This window comes from Protopterus annectens, chromosome 1.part0 (assembly GCF_019279795.1).
Source record: "Protopterus annectens isolate FY-2018-M chromosome 1.part0, PAN1.0, whole genome shotgun sequence".
NCBI classification, from domain to species: Eukaryota; Metazoa; Chordata; order Ceratodontiformes; family Protopteridae; genus Protopterus; species Protopterus annectens.
The window spans coordinates 1,281,091,876-1,281,116,071 of NC_056725.1; the positions used below are offsets into that span (position 1 = coordinate 1,281,091,876).

A 24,196-nucleotide genomic window follows, 5' to 3' on the forward strand; every position below is an offset into this window, starting at 1 on the left:
CAGCCAACACTGTTTTTGGAAAAATCCAGTAAAAAATGACTAAATTTAGACTGAAATCTGGCAGTAGTTCACATTTATGCCACAACTGTAAATAAAAAGTACAGTTTTGTACCTACCATAAATGTAGATGTTCGAGTGTAGACACTGCTGCAGTCATTACACTTGGGTTATCCTGCCGTCAGGCGGTCCCCCCAGTCAGCCAGAGTTCCAAAGTCTTGGTCCGGCATCGGTTGCTGTCGCCTCCTCCCTGACGTCAGTGCGACAGGGGTATACAAGATGCAGCCGACGCCATTTCCTTCAGTTTTTCTTGCCCCAGATGTCAGGTGCCTCTAAATATGTAGGCAATTCCAATTGCTAATAAAACATACATAAGAAAAGCAAAAAACAACTTACAGCTACCAGCAAATACTCCCCATAGGTAGTAAAGGGTAGAAGACATAGGTACGTACCAGCAAGTAAGAGGGGAAGAAGGGAGGGTATCCTGGACTGCAGCAGTGTCTACACTCGAACATCTACATTTATGGTAGGTACAAAACTGTACTATGTTCATCGTGTTACACTGCTGCAGTCATTACACTTGGGTAGAATCCCAAAGCTGAGGAAGGGTGGCTGGTCCTATAAGGCATTTGGGGTGGCTTTAAGGACTTGCAGCACTGCAGTGGCAAAGCCAGCTCTGGATTTAGAGTATAGAGGCAGATGGTAATGCTTGGCGAAGGTGTGTACAGAACTCCAAGTTGCTGCTTCCAAAATATCCTTGGTAGGTACTCCCCTGAGGTAGGCAGTTGAAGTGGCTGTTGCCCTGGTGGAGTGAGATCTAATGCTGCTAGGTACAGGTTTTCCATGGTATGTGTAGTAGAAACGTATACAATGTCCTATCCATTTTGAAATGGCTTTTCCCTGTGCTCCTGCAGCATATGCTACCAATAATTGCTCAGATTTTCTGAAAGCTTTGGTTTTGTCCAAGTAGAAGCGTAACTGCCTGTGAATGTCCAAAGAGTGCAGTAGTCTCTCTCCTTTATTCTGCGGTTTAGGATAAAAAGTTGTCAGGTGAATAGTTTGGTTTACAGCCACACTGGATACCACCTTTGGCATAAAAGTAGGGTTAGTTCGTAAAGACACCCTGTTCTGGTGGAAAATGAGGAAAGGTTCCACTGCCATTAGTGCCTGTATTTCTGAAACTCTTTGTGCTGATGTTATTGCCAGGAGCGGAGCAGTTTTCCAAGAGGTATATTTTAATTCTGCTGTGTTGGCTGGCACAAAAGGAGGTAAAGTTAGCTTCTCCAAAACAAAGTTGAGGTCCCAAGTTGGAACAGGTGCTCTACAGGGCGGTCTTATGTTTTTAGCCCCTCTGAGGTACTGTTTTAACAGAGGATTTGAGAAAATTGGTGGATCCATGTTGTAATGAGCAGAGATGGCAGAGGCGTGGATCTTGATGGATGAGAAGGAGAGTCCTTTGTCCAGCATCTCAGTTAAGTCTTGTAGTATCTGAGGAATGTTTGGGACAAGAGGGTCAAGGCTGTGAGCTTGGTTCCAGGCACAGAATCTCTTCCATTTATCTGAATCGGCTTTCCTGGTACTAAGCCTTCTGGCCTCCAGAATGACATCCATAACAGCTTTGGAGAAAGGCATTGCTTGCTTGACTAAGGAATCTTCCATGCAGCTAGGTTTAAGGTCTTTAGCTGGCTGTGTAGTATTTGTTTGTTGTGCTGAGTCAGCAGATGTGGGATTTGAGGCAAAATCCAGGGTGGTTCTTGTGCTAAGCTCCTTAAGATTGGGTACCAGTGCTGGCGTGGCCAGTCTGGTGCAATCAGGATCATGTTTGGCTCTTCCGGCCTGGCTTTTATGAGTACACCAAAAATGCAAAAGACACAAAACCAATGAAAAGATGGAGCTCAAACTAAAGCACAGCAGCCAATATCCAATGTCCTGAACGTAAACGGTTTATTATTAACACAGTATGTTTTCGTTACCTTATCTAAAGTAACTTCTTCAGAGGAAAAACAACAGGAATACAAAAGAGCGCCAAATTTAAACTGGAATTGATGTAATCAGGTCAAAAAGCTCATCATTAAAAATTTAAATTCACCGAGCTATCGGTGAATACACGTCAAAACAAAAACTCAATGGTTAATACAGGATAAGTATACTGCATAAATACATTTTTGTCAATTAAAAACAAACTTCTAGCGTTAACTAGTGTTTTCATCATAAATGATGTAGTTATAGAATTGAAAGTGTATAAATAAATAGATAAATAAAATCATGTTTTCATACACCACTACCATAAACTGAGTGCAAACAAAGTAAGATTTCAAATGTAACGAGGGGTATGTTTATGAGTCAATATATTAGTGCAGAGACTACATGCTACCCTCATATATTAACTAGCATATTTAAAAAAAACGTAACTGTTAATAAACTGGTACAAAAACAGTGAAGTTAAGATCGCTATAAAATACTAATACTCAATAGCTCTGTCTAAATAAAACCAATATTGATCTATCTCAGAAGACTTCTGTGTTTTAAAAGACAGGCTATGTTGCAATTTTCATTAAGACCAGGGAAAGTAAAAGCATCTAAAGTTAGTTGCCACTCAAGCTCACGAACTTCTAACATAAGGGATGAAGGACCACCCCTAATGTCGAGAAGTAGTTGGTCAATAGCTTGAAAATGGAAACTATGGCCTGGATTGCCATCAATATGCTTAGCTAAAGCATTTTCTTTCTTATTTTTCTTTATGGCATAAATATGCTCATATAACCTCTCTCGGAATTTACGATCAGTTTTGCCTAAGTAAAAAACTGAACAACAATCACAAGTAGCCAGGTAAATAATACTCCAACTCACAGTTGAGTTTGTGATTAATAGAAAATTTCATATTGTTCACTTCAAAAAAACTACCAGGTCTAACATATCTACACATGTTACATGTCCCACATAAAAATGTGCCTTTAGGTCTAAAAATAGGTGTAGTATTTTTCTTTTCTAAAAAGGTTTTAAGGTTCACACCTCTCCTATTCACTACAGTAGGAGAAAAAACAAGTTTATCTACTAAAAGTTGGTTACCCCTAATGAAGTGCCAATTTTTGAACAAAATAGACTTAATTAGTTCAATTTCTTTATTAAAAGTAGTGACAAAACTGATGTTGTAACGCATTACTGGTATGGTAGGATGTGGGTCATGTTGATTAGATCTTTGGTAATTTTCAGTGAAACTAGTGTGTGAAAGCACTGGAGAAGACTGGTTGTCACTATCCCTAAAAGTAAGGAAAATTGGGCTGTTGTAATCAGGTGACTTCAAAGCTGCATTTCTAAAAGGTAAAAGGGGTGTGTATACATCACTATTACGTTTAAATTCAACTTCCTGAAACAATTCATCAATTAAGGAAGAAGAGTAATTCCGATGAGTAAACATGTCTTGTAATAATTGGCATTCCTTGTAAAAAGCTTGGTCAAGTGAACACATTCTCGCAGCTCTTATAAATTGGCCTTTTACGATGGACCGCTTTTGCTTATAAGGATGGGCGCTAGTGTAATGCAAGAAAGAATTACAATAAGAAGGTTTTCTAAAAATGGTGGAGTGAAAACTACTGTTCAAGTGATCCTTAGCTAGTTTTACATCTAGGTAGTCAATAGAAGATGTCTCAAATTGGTAAGTAAACTTAAAGAATGTGGTAGGAAGAATTAAAATATTCCAGTAAAAGAGACGCTTCATCCTTGTCACCATTGAACAAAATAAAAATGTCATCTAAAAATCTCGTACAGTAAACGAGACAAGACATAATCTCAGAATTATTGAAAATGAAAGCTAAGATAGACTAACACTTATAATTTCATTAACATTCCTTTTCCCAAGACTCCTGTGATGTTTGGTATCCCGAAGATACATAAAAACAGGGACAATCCCCCTATGAGACCTTTGATCGACGGACGTGCTTCTCTGATGTACCCATGTGCGAAATTGGTAGACAATATCTTGCAAAAATACTTGAAATTAATACCTCAAGTTTGCAAGGATTCTTGGTCTTTCCTTAAAAAGATTAATAGCTTAAAGTTTGATGACAAACTAAATTTTTTTAACTGTGGATGTAGTTGATCTATATACCTCTATCCCACATGTAGAAGTGACTGAATAGCTTTAATGTTGATAGAACTAAAAGCTACCAAAGAGGAAATTGACCTACTTACTGAACTCATTGACATTACTTTGTCTTCCAATTTCTTTATGTTTAATGGAGAGTACTTTTTACAGAAACAAGGCGTCGCAATGGGTTCGCCGTGTGGTGCTAGTGTTCCGAATTTGTTTATGGCGTATTGGGAGAAAACTTTCATTTTCAATAATTCTGAGATTATGTCTCGTCTTGTTTACTATGCGAGATTTTTAGATGACATTTTTATTTTGTTCAATGGTGATAAGGATGAAGAGTCTCTTTTACTGGAATATTTTAATTCTTCTACCACATTCTTTAAGTTTACTTACCAATTTGAGACATCTTCTATTGACTATCTAAATGTAAAACTAAGGATCACTTGAACAGTAGTTTTCACTCCACCATTTTTAGAAAACCTTCTTATTGTAATTCTTTCTTGCATTACACTAGCGCCCATCCTTATAAGCAAAAGTGGTCCATCGTAAAAGGCCAATTTATAAGAGCTGCGAGAATGTGTTCACTTGACCAAGCTTTTTACAAGGAATGCCAATTATTAAAAGACATGTTTACTAATCGGAGTTACCCTTCTTCCTTAATTGATGAATTGTTTCAGGAAGTTGAGTTTAAACGTAATAGTGGTGTATACACACCCCTTTTACCTTTTAGAAATGCAGCTTTGAAGTCACCTGATTACAACAGCCCAATTTTCCTTACTTTTAGGGATAGTGACAACCAGTCTTCTCCAGTGCTTTTGCACACTTGTTTCACTGAAAATTACCAAAAATCTAATCAACATGACCCACATCCTGCCATACCAGTAAAGCGTTACATCAGTTTTGTCACTACTTTTAATAAAGAAATTGAAGTAATTAAGTCTATTTTGTTCAAAAATTGGCACTTCATTAGGGGTAACCAACTTTTAGTAGATAAACTTGTTTTTTCTCCTACTATAGTGTATAGGAGAGGTGTGAACCTTAAAACCTTTTTAGAAAAGAAAAATACTACAGCTATTATTAGACCTAAAGGCACATTTTTATGTGGGACATGTAACGTGTAGATATGTTAGACCTGGTAGTTTTTTTGAAGTGAACAATATGAAATTTTCTATTGATCACAAACTCAACTGTGAGTCAAAGAGTAATATTTACCTGGCTACTTGTGATTGTTGTTCAGTTTTTTACTTAGGCAAAACTGATCGTAAATTCCGAGAGAGATTATATGAGCATATTTATGCCATAAAGAAAAATAAGAAAGAAAATGCTTTAGCTAAGCATATTGATGGTAATCCAGGCCATAGTTTCCACTTTCAAGCTATCGACCAACTACTTCTCGACATTAGGGATGGTCCTTCATCCCTTATGTTAGAAGTTCGTGAGCTTGAGTGGCAACTAACTTTAGATGCTTTTACTTTCCCTGGTCTTAACGAAAATTGCAACATAGCCTGTCTTTTAAAACTCAGAAGTCTTCTGAGATAGATCAATATTGGTTTTATTTAGACAGAGCTATTGAGTATTAGTATTTTATAGCGATCTTAACTTGACTGTTTTTGTACCAATTTATTAACAGTTAAGTTTTTTTAAATATGCTAGTTAATATATAAGAGGGTAGCATGTAGTCTCTGCACTAATATATTGACTCAAACATACCCCTCGTTACATTTGAAATCTTACATTGTTTGCACTCACTCACTTTATGGTAGTAGGTGTATGAAAACATGATTATACTTATTTATTTATACACTTTCAATTCTATAACTACATCATTTATGATGAAAACACTAGTTAACGCTAGAAGTTTGTTTTTAATTGACAAAAATGTATTTATGCAGTGTACTTATTCTGTATTAACCATTGAGTTTTTGTTTTGACGTGTATTCACCGATAGCTCGGTGAATTTAAATTTGTAATGATGAGCTTTTTGACCTGATTACATCAATTCCAGTTTAAATTTGGCGCTCTTTTGTATTCCTGTTGTTTTTCCTCTGAAGAAGTTACTTTAGATAAGGTAACGAAAACGTACCGTGTTATTAATAATAAACCGTTTACGTTCAGGACATTGGATATTGGCTGCTGTGTTTTGGTTTGAGCTCCATCTTTTCATTGGCTTTTATGAGTACCTTTGGCAGGAGAGGTAGTGGTGGGAAAGTGTATACTTGTAGGTTCTTCCAGCTGAATGAGAGGGCATCCACTTTCCATGCTTGTGGATGGTAACTCCTTGTGCAGAATTTTTGTAGCTGGCAGTTTATTGGGGATGCAAACAGATCTATGTCTGGGCTCCACCATTTCTGTGTTATCATTCTGAATATTTTTGGATTCAACTCCCATTTGTGGGGATCCATGATGTTTCTGCTTAAGTCATCTGCCAGTGTGTTTTTCTCTCCTGGCAGGAATTGCGCTTGCAGATGAACTTGAAGGTTTATTGCTGTGTTCCATAAGGTCATAGCTTGTCTGCATAGGGGGTAGGAGTGAGTGCCCCCTTGCTTGTTTATGTACCACATAACTGTGGTGTTGTCTGTCTTTAGCAGTTGTTGTCCTGGATGCAGCAGGTCCTTGAAAGCTATAATTGCATTTTGTACAGCTAGCACCTCTTTTTGATTGATGTGAAGATGCCTTTGTTCTGCGGTCCACGTGCCCTGAATACATTTGCCTGTCATGTGTGCTCCCCAGGCGTAATCCGATGCATCTGTTGTCAGTGTTTGCCTGGCTGTGGGTTGTGTAAAAGGCTGTCCCTTGTTGAGGTGACAAGCTTGAGCCCACCATTGAAACTCCTGTTGAAGGCAAGGGATTAGTGGTATAACTGTTTCCAAACTTTGACAGTGTTGAGACCATACACTCTTTAGGTACCATTGTAGTTTCCTCATATGCAGTCTGGCATATGGAATTAGTAGTATGCAGGATGCCATGTAACCCAAGGCCTGCAGAATTTTTCTTGCAGGGAGCCGAGTCTCTGTTGCCATCAATTGAAAGTATTGAGTCAGTTGTCCTTGTTTGTCTGGCGTGAGATAAGCCAACTGGGCCGTTGTGTTCAAGCTGGCACCCAGGAATATAATCTCTTGTGAGAGCACTAGTTTTGATTTCTTTTCGTTTACTGTGTACCCCAGGCAACTTAATAACCAAACGCCAGATGCTTTAGAATCAGGCAGTCATCCAGGTACGGATAAATTTGAATTCCTTTCCGTCTGCAAAATGCAATTACTGGTGCCAGGCACTTTGTGAAGACCCTGGGCACAGTAGATAAGCCAAAGGGCAGTGCAGAGAATTGGTAGTGCATTGAACCAGCTATGAATCTGAGGCATCTTCTGCAGTTTTGTCTGATAGGGACATGCAGGTATGCCTCTTTGAGGTCCAAAGTCACGAGCCAAACTTTCTTGCCCAGCATGGGAAGTAGCTGCTGTAATGTCAACATTTTGAATTTCGGAACATCCTGTTAAGTGTTTAGAGATGAAAGATCCAGAATGGGCCTCCAGGCTTTGTCCTTTCTGTGTACCAGAAAGAGTCTTGAGTAAAATCCTTGTCCTTGCTCCTGTGATGGTACCTTTTGAATAGCTCTCATATCCATGAGTGCTGTAATTTGTTTTTGAGCCTCTGCCCATTGATTTGGTGGCAGATTTGGCATTCCTTTTAACCTTGGCAGAGTGTGAAAGTGGAACCTGTAACCTTGAAATACAATGTTGAGAACCCATTTGTCTTTGGTGATCATTTGCCAATTGTGGTAGAAGAGTGCCAGTTTTCCTCCCAAGGGAGCTGCCAAGAAGGATTTGTTTGGCAGCTGTAGTGGGAAGTCATTGGAGCTGCTTTTTATATGGTTGCGGCCTGTCTTCCCCTTCTTTCTGGCCTGATGCAACCCATTGCCTTTCTGGCCTGATGCAACCCATTGTCGAGGCCTGTAAGGACCTTGTGTTTGACCTCTACCTCTTGGACGTCTGTATCTTCCCCTTTGAGGTCTGTCTGTAATTGGAAAGGACCAATTCTTAGTTGGCCAGTTTCTGCTAAATCTAGGAGGCTAAACCTGTAAGAAATCCTTCACCGTTTGCATAGATTTTGCCTTATCCTCCATTTTCTTTAATACCTCTTCTGCCTTAACTCCAAATAACACATCCTGCTGCAAAGGTGCATCCAATAATTTTGCTTTAACATGATCTGGTAACGTATGTTCTTTTAACCAAGCATGTCTTCTAATGACAGAGCCTGTAACTGCTGCTCTGCAGGAGGCCTCTATAAAATCAAAACCACATTGCAAAGTATGCTTTCCCACTTGTTCAGCTGCATGCAATAAATCCTGCATTTCTTTAACATTAGGAGGATCTGATTCTGGAAGCATTTTTTGTTTTAACTGAGACAGTAAAAATTGCTGATATTTTAGTATGTGAAACTGGCAATTTAAGGCTCTCATTGCTAAAGTTGCAGACGTATATACCTTCTTTCCCCATCTGTGTAATGCTCTGGAATCTCTGTCAGAGGGAACTGGATTCTTGGCTGATGAGGCCTTAACTCCTTTGGGTCCCCGAGAAATAGTTTCAGGGTCAGTGACAGGGCTTTTATACATAAATTTATGTGAGTCAGGGACTCTGTAGTATCTGTTAGGTTTAACAGGGGCTGGAGGTAAGGAATCAGGATTTAAGCTGGATTCAGTATAAACATCATCCACAATATCTAACACTGGTGGAATAGCAAGGGGTCTGTGTTGAGGTAATAAAAGGAAGTCACTGAGCCTTTTCTTGGATTCTGAGTAATCCTGGCCTTCCCAGTGGAAATGCTCCCTCATGGTATGTAGTGTTTCCCCAAAGGAGTATTCCTCAGGCGGTGAGGCTGATGGAATTGATTCCTCAGCATCAGAATCCTCATAAGGGGGTAAAGAGTATCCTAGGTCTGAGGATGAATTAGAAGAGATGGACACCTGGTCGGATGAGTCATAGTCTGCATCCTGTCTAGGCCTTTTATCAGGAGGGGGATGGGACCCCCTGATCAGAGTAACTAGGTCTTCGGCCATTTTGGGCATTTGTTTCTTAGACATGGAGGCCTGTCCTAGAGAATGCTGTATTTGTTTCTTTGACTTTAAAGGAGGCTTAGACTTAGCTGAGGGTTTACTGCTTAACTGAGTAGGTCTGAAGACAGCCTCTGTAGCTGTGGGTTGCTCAGCTACTCCGGATCCCTCTGATAGGTTAGTCTCAGTAGGCTGAAGAGCTTGTGCTTCCGAAGGCCCAGCCATCTCCACGTGGTAGTCAGAGGTGGCTTGTGGTTCTACAGAAGCGGTTGTCAGGGGCTGCGAAGGCACCTCGCTGAAAACCGGAGAACCGGTGACTGGCCTAGAAGAGGCTTCGTTGTCAGTTTTGGGTCTCGGATGCCTATCCTTGTCTTTGCGCTTTTTGTGTATTCCGGTCGTCGGAAGTTCCGACGGCATGTTGTAATTGAATTTTCTACCAAAATAATGTCGGGCAAAATCAAACCGATGTTTAATAGTGCGCTTGTTAAACCTAGCACAAAACCGACAACCAGTAACGTTGTGGTCAGGGCCTAGGCATGGGATACAATAGGAATGGAAATCCTTATGAGGTATTTGCTTCCCACAAGAAATACAGTTATTAACTTTTACTGACATTGGTCTGAGGCAAGAAAAAGTTTCCCCAATGGGGTACTTAGCTTTGTAGAAGACTTCGGTTCTGGATTCGGAATGAAAATCTCAGGAGACGGCCGACCAGCACTTGCGAACTGCTTTTGCTTCGGGCACCGCGCAGCAAGAAAGACTGAAGAAAATGGCGTCGGCTGCATCTTATATACCCACTGTCGCACTGAGGTCAGGGAGGAGGCGACAGCAACCGACGCCGGACCAAGACTTTGGAACTCTGGCCAACTGCAGGACTGCCTGACGGCAGGATAACCCAAGTGTAATGACTGCAGCAGTGTAACACGATGAACATCTATAAGTCTAAACACGTAGCAGATTTCAAAATACCGACAACTAGCTTTTGCAAGTAATTCAACTTATGGAGATTAAAGTGCAGAATTATATATAAACAGTGCTAAGATCTTCCAGTAATTCGCAATTTTGCCACAACTGCAAATAAAGCTACAAGACTAAGGTCCCAAAACAAGCTAGACAAATGCAAACAGGTAACTTTTTTTGGCTAAAACATGAAAAGAAAGGAAAAAAAAGTACAAAAAGGTATCATCACACAGGTCACTATAAGTGCAACCAAAACTGTTTAAGCAAATTTGAAGTAAAAGACCCCCCCCCCTTTTTTTTTGATGAAAAAGTTTCTCACAGTTCAGGGCTTTTCATGCCTCTCAGAGTCTTGAATAAAGGACAATTCAGATCAAGAACTACTTTGAGACAATGTAAGACAGCATACAATAGGATTCATAGCACTGCAAACTATAAGAAAATAGCAAACATTACGACTTACCACAGTGTGAAGTGAGACAATACTATACATTGTATATATACAATATATGCTAATTTGGTGTAGTACTGGTTCCACAAAGAAATGCTTCTGCTATGATACCCAAAGACATTACTGAACACTCAGAGAAAAAAGTAAACAAAATTTTATTAGTCATTAAGCACTTTCTTCTTAAAATAGGACTTCTTTGGAATAACAAATACACTTCTAAAACCAGTATTTATATAGAATTCAAAGTAATTCATTAAAGCAGAATTTTTATATCAGTTCCTGTTATTTTCCCTATAAAAAAATTTAAAGTGACAGAACACTATTTTCTATTGTGATGGATACAATGTTGTTCTTCTTTCGGCTTTTCTCGGTTAGGGGTCGCCACAGCGGAACTCCGGTCTGCTAATGATTGGCAGTAGATTTTTACGGAGCCGAGGTGCCAGCCCGACACCCAACCTTCAACGAAGGCACGCCCATTCACGTATGTTTTTCGAACGCCACTCGACTGTGGGGAGGACATGCAGACTCCACACAGAAGGTGCTCCAGTCAAGAATCAAATGGGAGAACCTCTTGATGTGAGGCAAAAATGCTACCGTTGCACCACCATGGCTATATTGTGCTGGATACAATGTACAACACATAAATTAAAAAAAAGGAACCTAAGAAACCTACTTTATCCAAAAATGGTCAATATTAAATTTTACAAAAATATATAAATATATAACCTTATATATATATTTTAGAAAAGTCCATTCTCCTGAAAAAAAAAAAACGGTCAAAACAAGAACCCTATTACAAAACTGGAAACACAGAAAATCACATCATCATCATCCCTCGAGACACTCTTACAGCTTTGCTGATCTCATTTTCAAAACCGGAGTTAGGGAGATCTGGTCATTCAGACTTGGTGGAATACTGGGATTCAGACAAACCAGTTCCCAGTACTCCAATAATGTCTCCCACTGCCTCCCAAAAGGGTTCTACTTTTTCTAATACCCAAAATAAAAATCTACTCTGAGCACACCTGTTTGTAAAGGGCAGAAATTTATTTGTTATTCTAAAGTCGCCTTATTTTAAGACAGAAGTGCTTAAAGACTGTAATAAAATTTTGGTTATTTTTTCCTCCAAGTGTTCTATGACATCTTTGGGTAGCATAGCAGAGGCATTTCTTTGTGGTTACTAGTTTTGTTTGTGCTTCTGCCTTGTCAACTTTCTTTGATTACCATAATACTGGTTCAAACGGTCATCATAAAGCAAACAGGTATTCATCTTTAGACAGTAAATGTATACAGCTGTGGAATATATATAAAATATGTTGCATAAATCTACAGGGATGTACAAATAATGCATCTGAACATGAGTGATATGGAAAATATATAAACTAGAGGACCAGTCTACACTTCATAAAGACATTCTCCTGTGAGCGACTTTTCTTCAACTTTTTAATTGTGGTGTACAGAAACTGCATGCACTTGTATTGTGAGAGCTGGCATTGTACTCATAGAGGTTCATAGCTTCATAGGTAAGTACTAGGCTAGCTGCCCTTGCAGGCCATTTTAAGCCTAGCTAGTTTCCTTCTTTGTGATTAACATAACATATTCCATTTGCTTACAGACTGACCTTACCCATTCCATGGTCGATAATTATATATTACCGCTAATTTATCTGGGATCATACTACAGATAAATAGAGGAGACCCACGCATGGGATAAAGCATTTAGGAGCTGCACCTGCCCATTAGTAGTACATGGGGGCAGTCCTAGGGTAAATTTTTCATTTTCCATCCAAAGAGCTAAGCTGTGCTAGAATATGGACAAGGATGAACTTGGTTTTATGTGGATGTGGAGTCTGTTTCATCGCAGTGGTATCCTCTGTGAAATACACCTGCCCTTACAAACTGTTCTGTTGATGTTGCAGAAGAGGTTTAAATCCATAGACAGAGTATTTCTGATGTCATTTGACTTGCTGATCTGCAGTAAATCCATGAGTAATGGGTCGGATGATCCAGTGTATGCCAGACACAGGTCACCTCTCAGCAGTCTGTAGGATACTGAGTATAGTGGCAGGGCTCCAGTGTTTCTTTCCCTCACTGTAATGTGATTTGGAGCTAGTATAACTATGTTATACAGGTTTGAAGGGTTACATTCCCTGAAGTGGGGGTACAGGGAGCAAGTCCCCTGCAAAAACATATTTTTGTTTTTATACAAAATCAATGATGCTAAATTCGGAGGGTGATATGCAAAGGACTAAATTTACAACTAGCATATTAGCACTGCTAATAAGTTCACATTGCTAAAATAAGGTATTGTGAGCAGTATCTAAGGTGGTGCAAAGCTAACAAATACCTGAGAGAGTTTTCAATAACAAGTGATAAGGTAATAAGTCACATCATAATGGGACTTCGGGAATTCCACTATAGCGATTCCTGTTTTTTTTCAAAAACATCTTAAAAGCATTCTTTTTAGGACTACATCTTAAAGCATAAGGTAGACTATTCAAAAGCCTGTCAACCTACATGGGACAGCAAAAAGCTCCATGTTTATTCCTTGTTTCTGAGAACTGTACAAAGTGTCCAATACAAGTAGTTCTCAGAATTGTGCCAAACTACAGTATTAGTCAAACAAGGACACTAGAGAAGGTGTATATTAGTTCATAGGAACAGTACTAGACAAGTTATCACAAGGACCATAAGATACCTAGCCATATACACCTTTAAGAAGTTATGCTTAAAAGTTCATGACTCCCTTTTCAAGCACTTATAAGTGCTTATCCCACAATTCAAGCAGTGTTGTACACTGCAATTCTGGCGTACATTTGCATCTACTCATAAAATCATCAAGACTAGCAATAAAAGGTAATCAAAATAGTACTGTGTTTGAGCTGCAGTGATAACGTATTCCCTAGGCTGGGAATACATTGAGTTAGGAGGCTGGGAATACATTGAGTTAGGAAGCTATGTCCCACCAAAGTCTTGTTTACTTGCTGGTGTAAATTTAGGTCCCTAGTGTGGGTGTTTGTAGAGCCACTGGTTTTGCAAAGAAGGAGTAGGTCAAATAGGACTGAAGCTTTCGTGGCTCAGAAAACATGACACAGGTCACCTCAAAGCAACCTTAGCACTCTTGGGGTTAAGTAATGGTGTTTTCCACAGTGACATCTGTAATAAATTTAGCTACCAAACTGTAAACTAATTTGAGCTTATACAGTAGTGGACACTACAGATTAGTCAGAGTATGTGCAGAATTCAACAGCATGTGCGTATTAGCAGTAAAGTAAAAGTAACCCAGCAACCTGGGACAGAAATCACAGAACTTTACAGCCCACCTCTCTTTTGTTGATTTAAAACACAGCATAATCTATGCATTTGTTTTTATGGGAACTGATTACAGACAATTACAGCATGTAATTCTGAACTTTAATTGATTATCAGTAATCTACTGGTCTATCCCTGACTGCCACTAAATGGTTCAAAAGCTCTCTGGAAGACAGCTGCTATCCACTCAGATGGAATGCAGTTATCCTGCAACCACTACCCAGCACTGTTGAAGGGAATCCCCTTTTTCCTTTCTTTGTGGATGAGAATTTCTGATATTGTCAATGAAACTGATCCAATGCACCAATGATTTTGCATTCCTTCTTACACATGAGACAGTCATCACAGTCCATGCCACATTGCCAGCCAGTTCTGGTTTACTGCAGCTGTGTCGCAAAACTATCCTGCTGCACATTAATACAAGCAAAAACTACAATCACTCTCATTCTGACATCACTCCCCTGCCAATAGACAACTGCAGTATTTCAATCTCATCTAAAAACTATTACCTTAACCTCTTGGGACAAGTCACCAAAGGATGGGGATAAAAAGGAAGTACCCAATTCCAAATGACTATCTTGTAGCAGAATTTTATGGCTGTATACCTCACATATACTTAAATCCTGAAGTTTCTTCCACAATGACTAACCAAGTACAAGAACACTAGCCAGAAACTTCAAACTTCAAAAGCAGCAAAATATAGTAAACACAGCACCAAATCCTAGAGCACCAAGCAAAATGCACACTGCAATTAATGCAGAGTAGTGGCCTGGACAGAACTGCAAAAACGTTTCTTTTAAAATTTTCATTTTAAGTAATACAATGGAAACTTCTCATCAAAGTTGTCCAAGGACTGAGAGATGTTGAAGTGAGGGCAAGCACAGCAAAATGAACAGAAAAACTGCACCAAGAATCATAAACTGGAACACAAGGCATAGGGCCACTTAAGATGTGTGTTAGCATGATGAACAGCAAAGACGACCTGGAGAAGTATGGCAGGACAGAGAGCATTATAGGAAAGGGGTGGAGCTGAAGCCTGGGAGAGTTTGTATCGATGCCTGGCAGACCAAGAGCTGGAACTTCAGTACTAGTGGTAAAGAGGATAAACCAGATTATGTCAGATCCACAACCGCATTCCCCAGTGGTGCAGAAATTTAAGTGTGAATTAGGGGAAATGTGTACAAAATCTAAAACTGTGGTACCTCAAAGTACTCCCCTTATCCATGGTACAATGATCTTGGAGTTAATACATAAAAGTAGGACAGGTATGGTAGTGTATATCCATCCACTCTAGGAAGTGCAAAGTGGTGGGATTGATCTGTGAAATTTTTTTTTAAAGGTGTAACAGTGAGGTGTGAAATTCACTGCCATTTGCTGGAATCACAATGTAATTTTTGAAGTGTTCGGACTTGCAGTATCAAGTCTTGTATTTTTAACAGTAAACCATCTGTATGAAATGTCTATGTTCAAATGCCAGATAGACAAGTATTACACTGCCAGTCCTTTCTCAGTGAAGCCGGGAAATAACAGTTTCACATGGCTAGATGACATGCTGTCTTAACTGACTTCTATTGCCACAGACTGATCTACTCACAATTCTGTAAAGGCACCTTCTCTGAAGATGGGGCTGCTACTGTGTTTTGTGTGCGGTTAACCTGACAGCAGCAGTGTTGATGGCAATGGGTATTAATGAGGACATCAACAAAGGCCAAGGCCTGGGAGAAAGGTCAAGTGGTGGACATCAGATGATGACAAAGATTGCCCAATGGCAACTCCTAGGCTGGAAGCATAAATAACAAAAATGCGTCCATACTGGACACACTACCATAACTGAGCTTCAAAACTGATTCTCAGAACAGCAAACCAGGTATTTTCCAGCAACTGAAATGTTAACCAACACAACTGAAGACGTGAAAATGTCATACATTTTGAATTTAGAATTCTGTATATGGCTATTTAAAAGCCAAAAAAAAACATGGAAATTAAATATGTATTATGCTATTTACCTTCTAGCTAATAATGATCATGAGGATTTGAACTGACAATTCATGGCAGTAAAGAATCCAAACTTAAGTTGTAGGCTTGCATCTAGCGGACTTAAAACTGTAAAAAAAGGTCACTGGTTTTATAAATGTGTGTCACTACAAGAAAATAATAGTCATATACTCTGTTATGAAAATGAATTACTATATTTTATTTGATAACATTACTTAAAATGCTGCTTATGTATTACTATAATATGTAGATGGTGTAGCAAGCCTAACTCATATTCAGAAAGTAAGCTTGTTTAGATGGTTTTGTTCTACCCTCTCAAAAATGTTTCACTATAAAAGTACTTTTGTATTTTAACTCACCGGAAATAGATGCACTTATATTGCAAACTTCCAGTTGTGCCCACTGACTGAATTCAAACTGAGAGGCATTGTTGACACGACAGATGTAAAATCCAGCGTCTTCAGTTTGAACAGGATTAAAAACAAGTTCAGAGTAATTTCCATTTGGAACCTGTGCACCGTAAAGAAACATAACATCCAAACAGTAATACAAGCTGCAGTATAAAGTAATCATTAGACAAAGCAATAAATATATGCTCAAGTAACACTAAAAACAACTGCTGCTTTTATCTGAAAACAAAACTTTTACAAAATCTATTAGTGAAATGCTGTTAAGCAGGAACATTCACTCCTGGAAAAACTCTGTTGGACTGTCCTGAGTACTGATTTGATTTCTAGCTTGGTGAGAGGACATGTACTGTTCTGCGGTACAACTGCTTTAAATAATAGTTTCAAGAACTATCTTTTCTCATTCAGAATTTATTACTCAGAGGAAATACAGTACTGTGAAACTTGTCATAACAGAAGATCTTCAAAGAAAAGCCAATGTAACAGCAAATCATGATATTTGGGATTTACTCACCAGTAAAGCTGCACTGTTCTGACCATCTCTTTTACAGTGCTTTTCTCCACTGTGAAGGCCAATGTAAGCCTATTACCAGTGAAGGTACTGATATAGATGCTGTACTGCTCCCTTATACATACAGTGCTGGCATGATCTTTCATCAAATTCTTGGAAGTGAACACCTAAAACAGGGAGACGCACATGTGGTTGACAAATCTAAGAGAGCAGATGTGCAGTTCTGCAATAAAACAGTTTAACCAAATGAAAAATAGTCTAATGCCGGAAACAGCATGTTATTATAACTGCTCATCATATGCAATCCACAGTCCAACAAAAGGGAAGAAGTGTGGTAGCTTTACTGTTACTGTGAGCGCTTATGAAGAGATACTGTTACAGTGAACATACAAAGGTATTAGCTAATTTCTGGAAGATCACAGAAACAGTAAAAGCATTTGAGCAGCAGCATCTTACACAGTAAAGGGGATTCTTTTGTCATGAGAGGTGGACAGTTACATGATCCCTTGTAGCAAAAGTATTCCAAAACCTGACCTGTAGCTGCACTGTCCTTCAAGACTGTAGTGTTTTGTGAGCCTATGCACAGAAGTACATGGTGCTGTTTGTAGAGTATATAACAGTCTATTTCAGCTGGGGAAGGGCTATGTGAATTGATTTTATTTAGTTATGAAGTTGTCAATTCTCCAAGAATACCAGAAGTATATGTGCCTGCCTTACCCATAAACAATTAGTAAACACTACAAAAAAAACCTAGCCAAACTAGAGTTTTCACTGTGTGATACCTTAAACCTCCTGTAATAGAGGCCCCATGTGACATATGGAAATGACACCTTAAGGGCATCAAGTGTTTCTGCTATATGGCTTCTAAATGTCAATGACTTCTTACTTCTTTCTTTTCAAGTCTTTGTGAATACATTCAGGCCAATAAAGCCAACCCCCACTAGCTGTGGATATTCATGTTTCGGCCTACTTATGACCTCCTCAGCACAGCATAAGTGGACTGGTTGGCTATACTTTAGAAACACAGGGTCTTTACATCCAAAATATCCAAACTAACAACCAAACCAAAGAGTAAAAATGTCACACAAACCACTTAGTAAAAGCTACAAAAAAAACCTAGCCAAGCTAGGGTTTTCACTGTGTGATACCTTAAACCTTCTGTAATAAAGGCCCATGGGATATATGCAAATGACATCAAGCGTTTCAGCAATATGGTTTCTGAATGCCCATGACTTTTTAATTTTTTCTTGTTAGTTGGGATATAAAGAAACTCTCCCAATTGGAAATTAATTCTTACATTACTAGATGGGTAGCCAACTGGCTCAGAGACAGGGCACATATTGTCAAAGTAGGTGACTTCACCTTTAGCAAAACACTAGTCACTAGTGACATACATACCTGTGCTGGGCCACTTATTTTTCAGAATTTATTCACAGAAGTCCAGGCAAATTTGCACGGCCTGTGGCTGACCAAGTTCGCTGATGACTTCAAATTGGAAACAATCATTGAGTCCCCCAATGATGTTAATATAGTGCAGACAGGGTTAACACAGACAAATGATTAGTGCCAAAGTCACAGATGAAAGCTAAATGCAAAAAATGCATTATTATTCCTTTTGGGAATGCTGACATACCTGCTAATTACATTAGAGACAGCACCCCATCTATGTTACCCAGTGTTACATGATATGGGTACTCAGGTTGGTAATAATCTGAACTTTGACCACCATGTTTCCACAGTAGTAAGGAAATTCTTGCATGTGGCACATTTTATAAGTAAAGGCATCCCATCTAGATCTAAGAATGTTATAATTCCATTATACTCGGCCCTCATCATACCAATAATTGAGTATAATGCTCCCACATTTGCATGTACCTCACCAGACACCTGCAACAATTGAACAGACCACAGAGGTTTCTCACCAAGAAATTACAGGGTACACAAAACAAGTCTTACGTAGAAAGACAAAGCCCTGTCACTGTATCCCGTCTCCTACAGGTTACTAAAAGGTGATGGATACATCTGCCAGAGACTGCCACTTCTCTGGAACAAGCTTCCAATTCACATGAAACACGACCTCTCCTTGACCCTCTTCAAACACAACATAGCCCCTTCCCTTACCTTCTTCAAACGCAACCTAGATCAATGGATGGATGAATACAGAATCACTCCTGAGGTGGTGCCCATGTCCCTCCTTGACACAGGAAGTAGGTGTTAACTACCATAGAAACCTTCCTTTGTAAAATTTACTCACCTAACCATCGAATATTGGGGTAACTCGGGATAAATATGGCTGGGCTTTAAGGGCTCTAGGGCCGTTAACCTAGGAACCTCCTATGAATCTATGGCACTCTTCCTGGATGTTGGAGCTCAAAAAGAAGGGAGCAGAGCATTGACTTAGAATGTGGAACTTCTAATATATTGAAGGGTGCTGTCTCAATTCACACAGAATCAACGGTAAAATAGGAACAGTCTTTAAAAATGAAAATAACATGGCAGAGGACTCTTGGAAGGCTGTGCAAGCCGAGGCGCTAAGTGTTTCATTAAAACTGCTTACTTCTTGGATCGGTGGCCTTGGTGGTATTTTAAGATCTTAACAAGATTTCTGGCCAGCCTTAGCCAACAAAAGAGCTGTCAAAGTAAAACAGTCAAATAAATTTCCCCTTTACCCAAAAGATTATCTGAACTTTCTGTACAAACTGTAGCAGTGAACTAGGATAACAAAATTTGAGATATCTAAGCAAAATGATATAACAAGCATAAATGAACTAATGACTGTGTTAAAACAGAGTTTGGATTCTCTGAAAAGAGAGAAAGAGGAATTAAGGAAAGATGTGAAAGGTATGAAAAACCAACAGAAACAGACCAAGCTGCTAGAAAAATGTTAGGTTACGTCATGCCATTACAAGCCAAAATGACATGGACCACATTTGTTCCACAGAAAAGAAACAACAGAATTTGAAAAGTGCTTCATAAAATGAAAAAAAAAATACAGAAATGGTGCTTGATCTTGAGAGAAAGAAGAGAAGTTAAGGTCATACATAAGTCTTCACCTCCCAGGTACTTGAAGCTGTTAACTTGTTTCATTATATTCTCTTCTATCTTAATTCTCAGCTTCTTCTGATTTCCCCATTTGCTGCCATTACATGTGTTTTATCTGAACCCAGTTTCATCCCATGTGCCTTCAGCTTTTCATTCTATTTTCCTTTCCTTTGCTAGTTTTTTTTTTCAGAGTCTACCTGTAATGCCACAACATCTGCATACAACAACATTGTTGATCTATCTCCCCAAATCTGTTTGCTAATGTAGTTCATCACTTATATGATCAGCAGTGGACTCAGAGCTGAAGTCTGATGTATATCCACTCCCATTGGGAACCCCCCTCAGCGAGTCCAAATACTCTTCATATTTGTATCACTGCATTCTTGCACATACCTCCACAACTTTTACCAAAGTTTCTGGGGTTCTGAACCACTGCAGGCCTGCCCAAATCACCTTTTTTGGGACCTTGTCATATACTTTTTCCAAGTCTAGGAATGCCCAGTTGGACTCTTTCCTCATCTCTATCTTCTTGTCAACCATCTGTCTCACTGCAAACATCAGGTCAGTTGTGCTGCATCTTAATTTGAATCCAAACTGCTCATCTCCCTTCTTACTTTCTACTGCTCTACATATTCACTTATCACTCCCCTTCTCCAAAACTTTCATGTAGTGTGACAGGAGACTGATGCCTCTATATTGCCCACAGTTGTGAATGTCCCCTTTGTTTTTGCACTTTGGCTCTAGTATGCTTCATCATCATCATCAGCCCCCTTTTTTCCATTTTTTTCTACATGGGGTCGGGGTATCGTGTTAACTGTTGACAACTCGCTCAATTCAGTGCCACACTCCTGCCTTCTTCAACACTCATGCCTGACTGTGGCAGATCTGCTTTCACACAATCCATCCACCTCTTTGCTGGATGCTCTCACTTCCTCTTACCTTCTTCCTGTCTGCCCCAAATCTTCCTCACCAGATTGTCTTCTGCTTTTCTACACATGTGCCCAAACCACCGTAGTTTGTTCCCTGTGATCTTTTCTGCAATTGGAGCTACTTTGGCTTCTGCTCTTATGTCCTCATGTCTTCTCTGTCCCACAGTGTGCATCCTACCACCTTTCTCAGGCACTTCATTTCCATCACCTCTAGCTTCTTCAACTGTTCTGCCTTTACTGCTCAGGTTTCTGTACCATACAGTAGTGCTGGTCACACCACTGTCTTGTACACCTTACTTTTCAGCTTCTTTGGCATTCTTCTGTCATAGACTTCACCTGATACTCTATGCCAGTTGGCTGCAGCCCCTCTGATTCTAGCTCTGACCTCTTCATTCAGACTGCCCTTCGCCTCAACTACTCCTCCCAGATACTTGAAACTGTTTACCTGTTCCACTATCTTCCGTTCTATCTCTATTCACAGCTTCTTCTAATTTCCCCAATTTCTTGCCATTACCAACGTCTTATCTGTGCTTAGTTTCATCCCATGTGCCTTCAGATTTGCATTCCATTCTCCTAGCCTTTGCTGAAGTTCTAGCTCAGAGTCTGCCTGTACCGCCACATTGTCTGCTTACAGCAGCTTTGTTGATCTGTCCCCTCCAACCTGTTTGCTAATGTAGTCCATCACCAGTATGTACAGCAGTGGGCTCACAGCTGAACCCTGATGTACACCCACACCCACTAGGAACCCCTTTGTGAGGCCGAACACCGTCCGTACCACATTCATTGGGTCCTTGTACATAGCCTGCACTAATTCTACCATTGTTTCTGGGACTTCAAACCACCGCAGTACTGCCCAGATCAGCTTTCTTGGGACCTTGTCATATGCTTTCTCCAAATCTAGGAATGCCCAGTTTGACTCTCTCCTCATCTCTAGCTTCTTCTCAAGTATCTGTCTCAATGCAAACATCAGGTGTTGTGCTGCATCCTGATCTGAATCCAAACTGCTCATCTCCTATCTTACATTCTACTACTCCTGCGTATCCGTTTATCAATCACCCTATCCAGAACTTTCATGCAATGTGATAGGAGTTTGATGCCTCTGTACTGCCCACAGTTGTGGATGTCCCCTTTGTTCTTGTACACTGGCACAAGTATGCTTATTCTCCAGTCATCTGAGATGCACCTTTCTCTCCACACCGATATTAGTACCATCAGGAGCCATTTCTCCCCATCTCATCCAGCATCTTTATCATATCTGCAGTGACCTCATCTGAGCCTGCTGCTTCCCCTCACTTCATCTTCCTTAGTGCTGTTCTTACTTCTTCTAGGGTGAGCTCCTCTTCTTCTCTCATCGTAGGCTGTTTCTGGGGCAGTATAGCTTCTGTGGGGTTTTCTTCATTCAGAAGTTGCTGGAAATACTCCTTCCATCTGCCTTTGATGTCCTCTGGGCTGGTGAGCAGGTTGTTGCTGGCATCCCTTATGAAGGGTGTCCGACTATCTTCTTTATCTTTCTGTCTTTGCTTTGCAACCTGATAAACTTTCTTTGTGCCCCTTACTGAGTCACTTTCCAGAAGTTGGTACAGTGCCTCTGATGCCCTATTCTTTGCTATTGCAACTACTTTCTTAGCTTCTTTGTTAGCCAACCAGTAGTCCTTCCTAGCCTGGTCAGCCTTTTCTGTCTCCCACTTCTTCCTGCACTCCTTTTTTCATTTGATGACTTCCTGTACTTCTGCATTCCACCACCAGCTTTCCTTGTTGTTGTTGTGTCTTTCAGCTTTTCCTGGTTAGGGGTCGCCACAGCGGAACTCCGGTGCGCTACTGATTGGCAGTAGATTTTTACTTGCCGAGTTGCCGGCCTGGATGCACAACCTTCAACGAAGGAACGCCCATTCACACATGTCTCCACACAGAAGACGCTCTAGCTGAGAATCAAACAGGACAACGTCTTACTGTGAGGCGACAACGCTACCACAGCACCACCACTACAGTTTTCCTTATTTCCATACCTGGCTCGGCCACATATCTTTTCTGTAGTCCTAACACATGCTGTTTTTTAGGCTCTGCCGTTCTTCTTCAACTCCACCTATTTCCTCCTCTTCTTGGGGTGCTAGAGCCCTGAGTAATTGATTGAACTGTTGTACTTTCTCTCCAGTCAACTTCCAGGTCTTCAGCCTGGTCTCTGTTGACCTTACAGCATTCTCTGACCACTGCTTGCAGCTGATTGTGGCAACTAGTGGTTTATGCTGTGGACCAACTATTTCATTGGGGATGACTTTGCAATCATGGATTATGCCCCAGTGCCTTTTCCTTACTAGGAGGAAGTCTACCAGAGTTGCATGTTGACTACTCTTGTATGTGCTCTTATGACTGTCTCTTTCTGAACCATGTGTTCTTACTATCAAGCCATTTGCCAGACAGAAGTCTAGAATGGCTTCTTCTTCTTTATTCCTGTTCCCCACCCATGTGGACCCAAGCGGTCCTCGTATCCTGTTCTGTCTGTCCCGATATGTGCATTCAAGCCACCCATTACCAACACCAATTCATGTTGTCCTGCTTTATCTAGTAGGTCCTGCAACTGCTGTCTGAATGCACTCTTTTCCTCACTATCACAACCCTGCTATGGGGCATAGGATGAGATTATGAATACTGCCCTATCATCACATTGGAGTCTGACTGCCATGAGTCTGTCATTAATTTTTATGATATCCCTTACAGCCTTCTGAAGCCTCTCTCTCACCACAATTCCTACACCATTTCTAGCCTGCCCTCCACCTGAGTAGTAGACCCTGGATCCCAAGCCAAGTTGCTTTGCTGCACTGCCCGTCTATCTCATCTCCTGGATACATAGGATGTCCAGCCTCCTCCATATCATCATGTCATCCACTTCCAAGCTGCGTCCTGTCAGTGAACCTACATTAAGCGTAGCAATTCTCAGTTCATGTTTGGCAGGTTGGTTGGTTTTACGTCCAGCTTTCTCTCAACAGAGCTATCCCAGGTAACCTAGGCTGGGCAACTAAACACTGGCCAGCCAGTAGCTTACTGACCCAGTGCTGCTGGGCTTTATGTCAAGCACACACTGTCCAATAGGGGCACATATACTCCCTCCCACCATTAGCACAAGTCCCTGGCGTGGGTCAGATTAGGCCGGGTCCTCAACCCACTTGTCACCGGTAACTACCCATGCCCATTTTTGGTGACATTAGTCAACATGACCGAATCACCTAGAGCCATATTTTCCACCGTCGAGTGGCTAGCCCTGCCACGGCGCGCAGTCTGTGGTCCATGTTCTCCTATCTTAAGGACACTGGGCACCACAGTAGATGCCCAAAGTGGTTGGTCTGTACAACTCTTCCCCCTGCTGGGTACCATGTAGAGTCTGTGCTGCTGCCCACAGCTCCATTCATTGGTGAGTTTGAGATGGAAACACTCAGCATGTTTTTCAGACATGGGAGAAACCCC

At 40.4% G+C, this 24,196-nt stretch overlaps 1 protein-coding gene across 1 annotated transcript in view; it reads right to left on the bottom strand.

The window, feature by feature from the left end:
- The window catches only part of MALT1 (MALT1 paracaspase), a gene marked incomplete in the record, with an annotated part of 841,583 nt that overhangs the window by 514,289 nt on the left and 303,098 nt on the right, over positions 1-24,196 (bottom strand). The window contains 1 exon segment of the mRNA XM_044066161.1: positions 16,208-16,358. Within this exon segment, the coding sequence (XP_043922096.1) occupies positions 16,208-16,358 (151 nt within the window).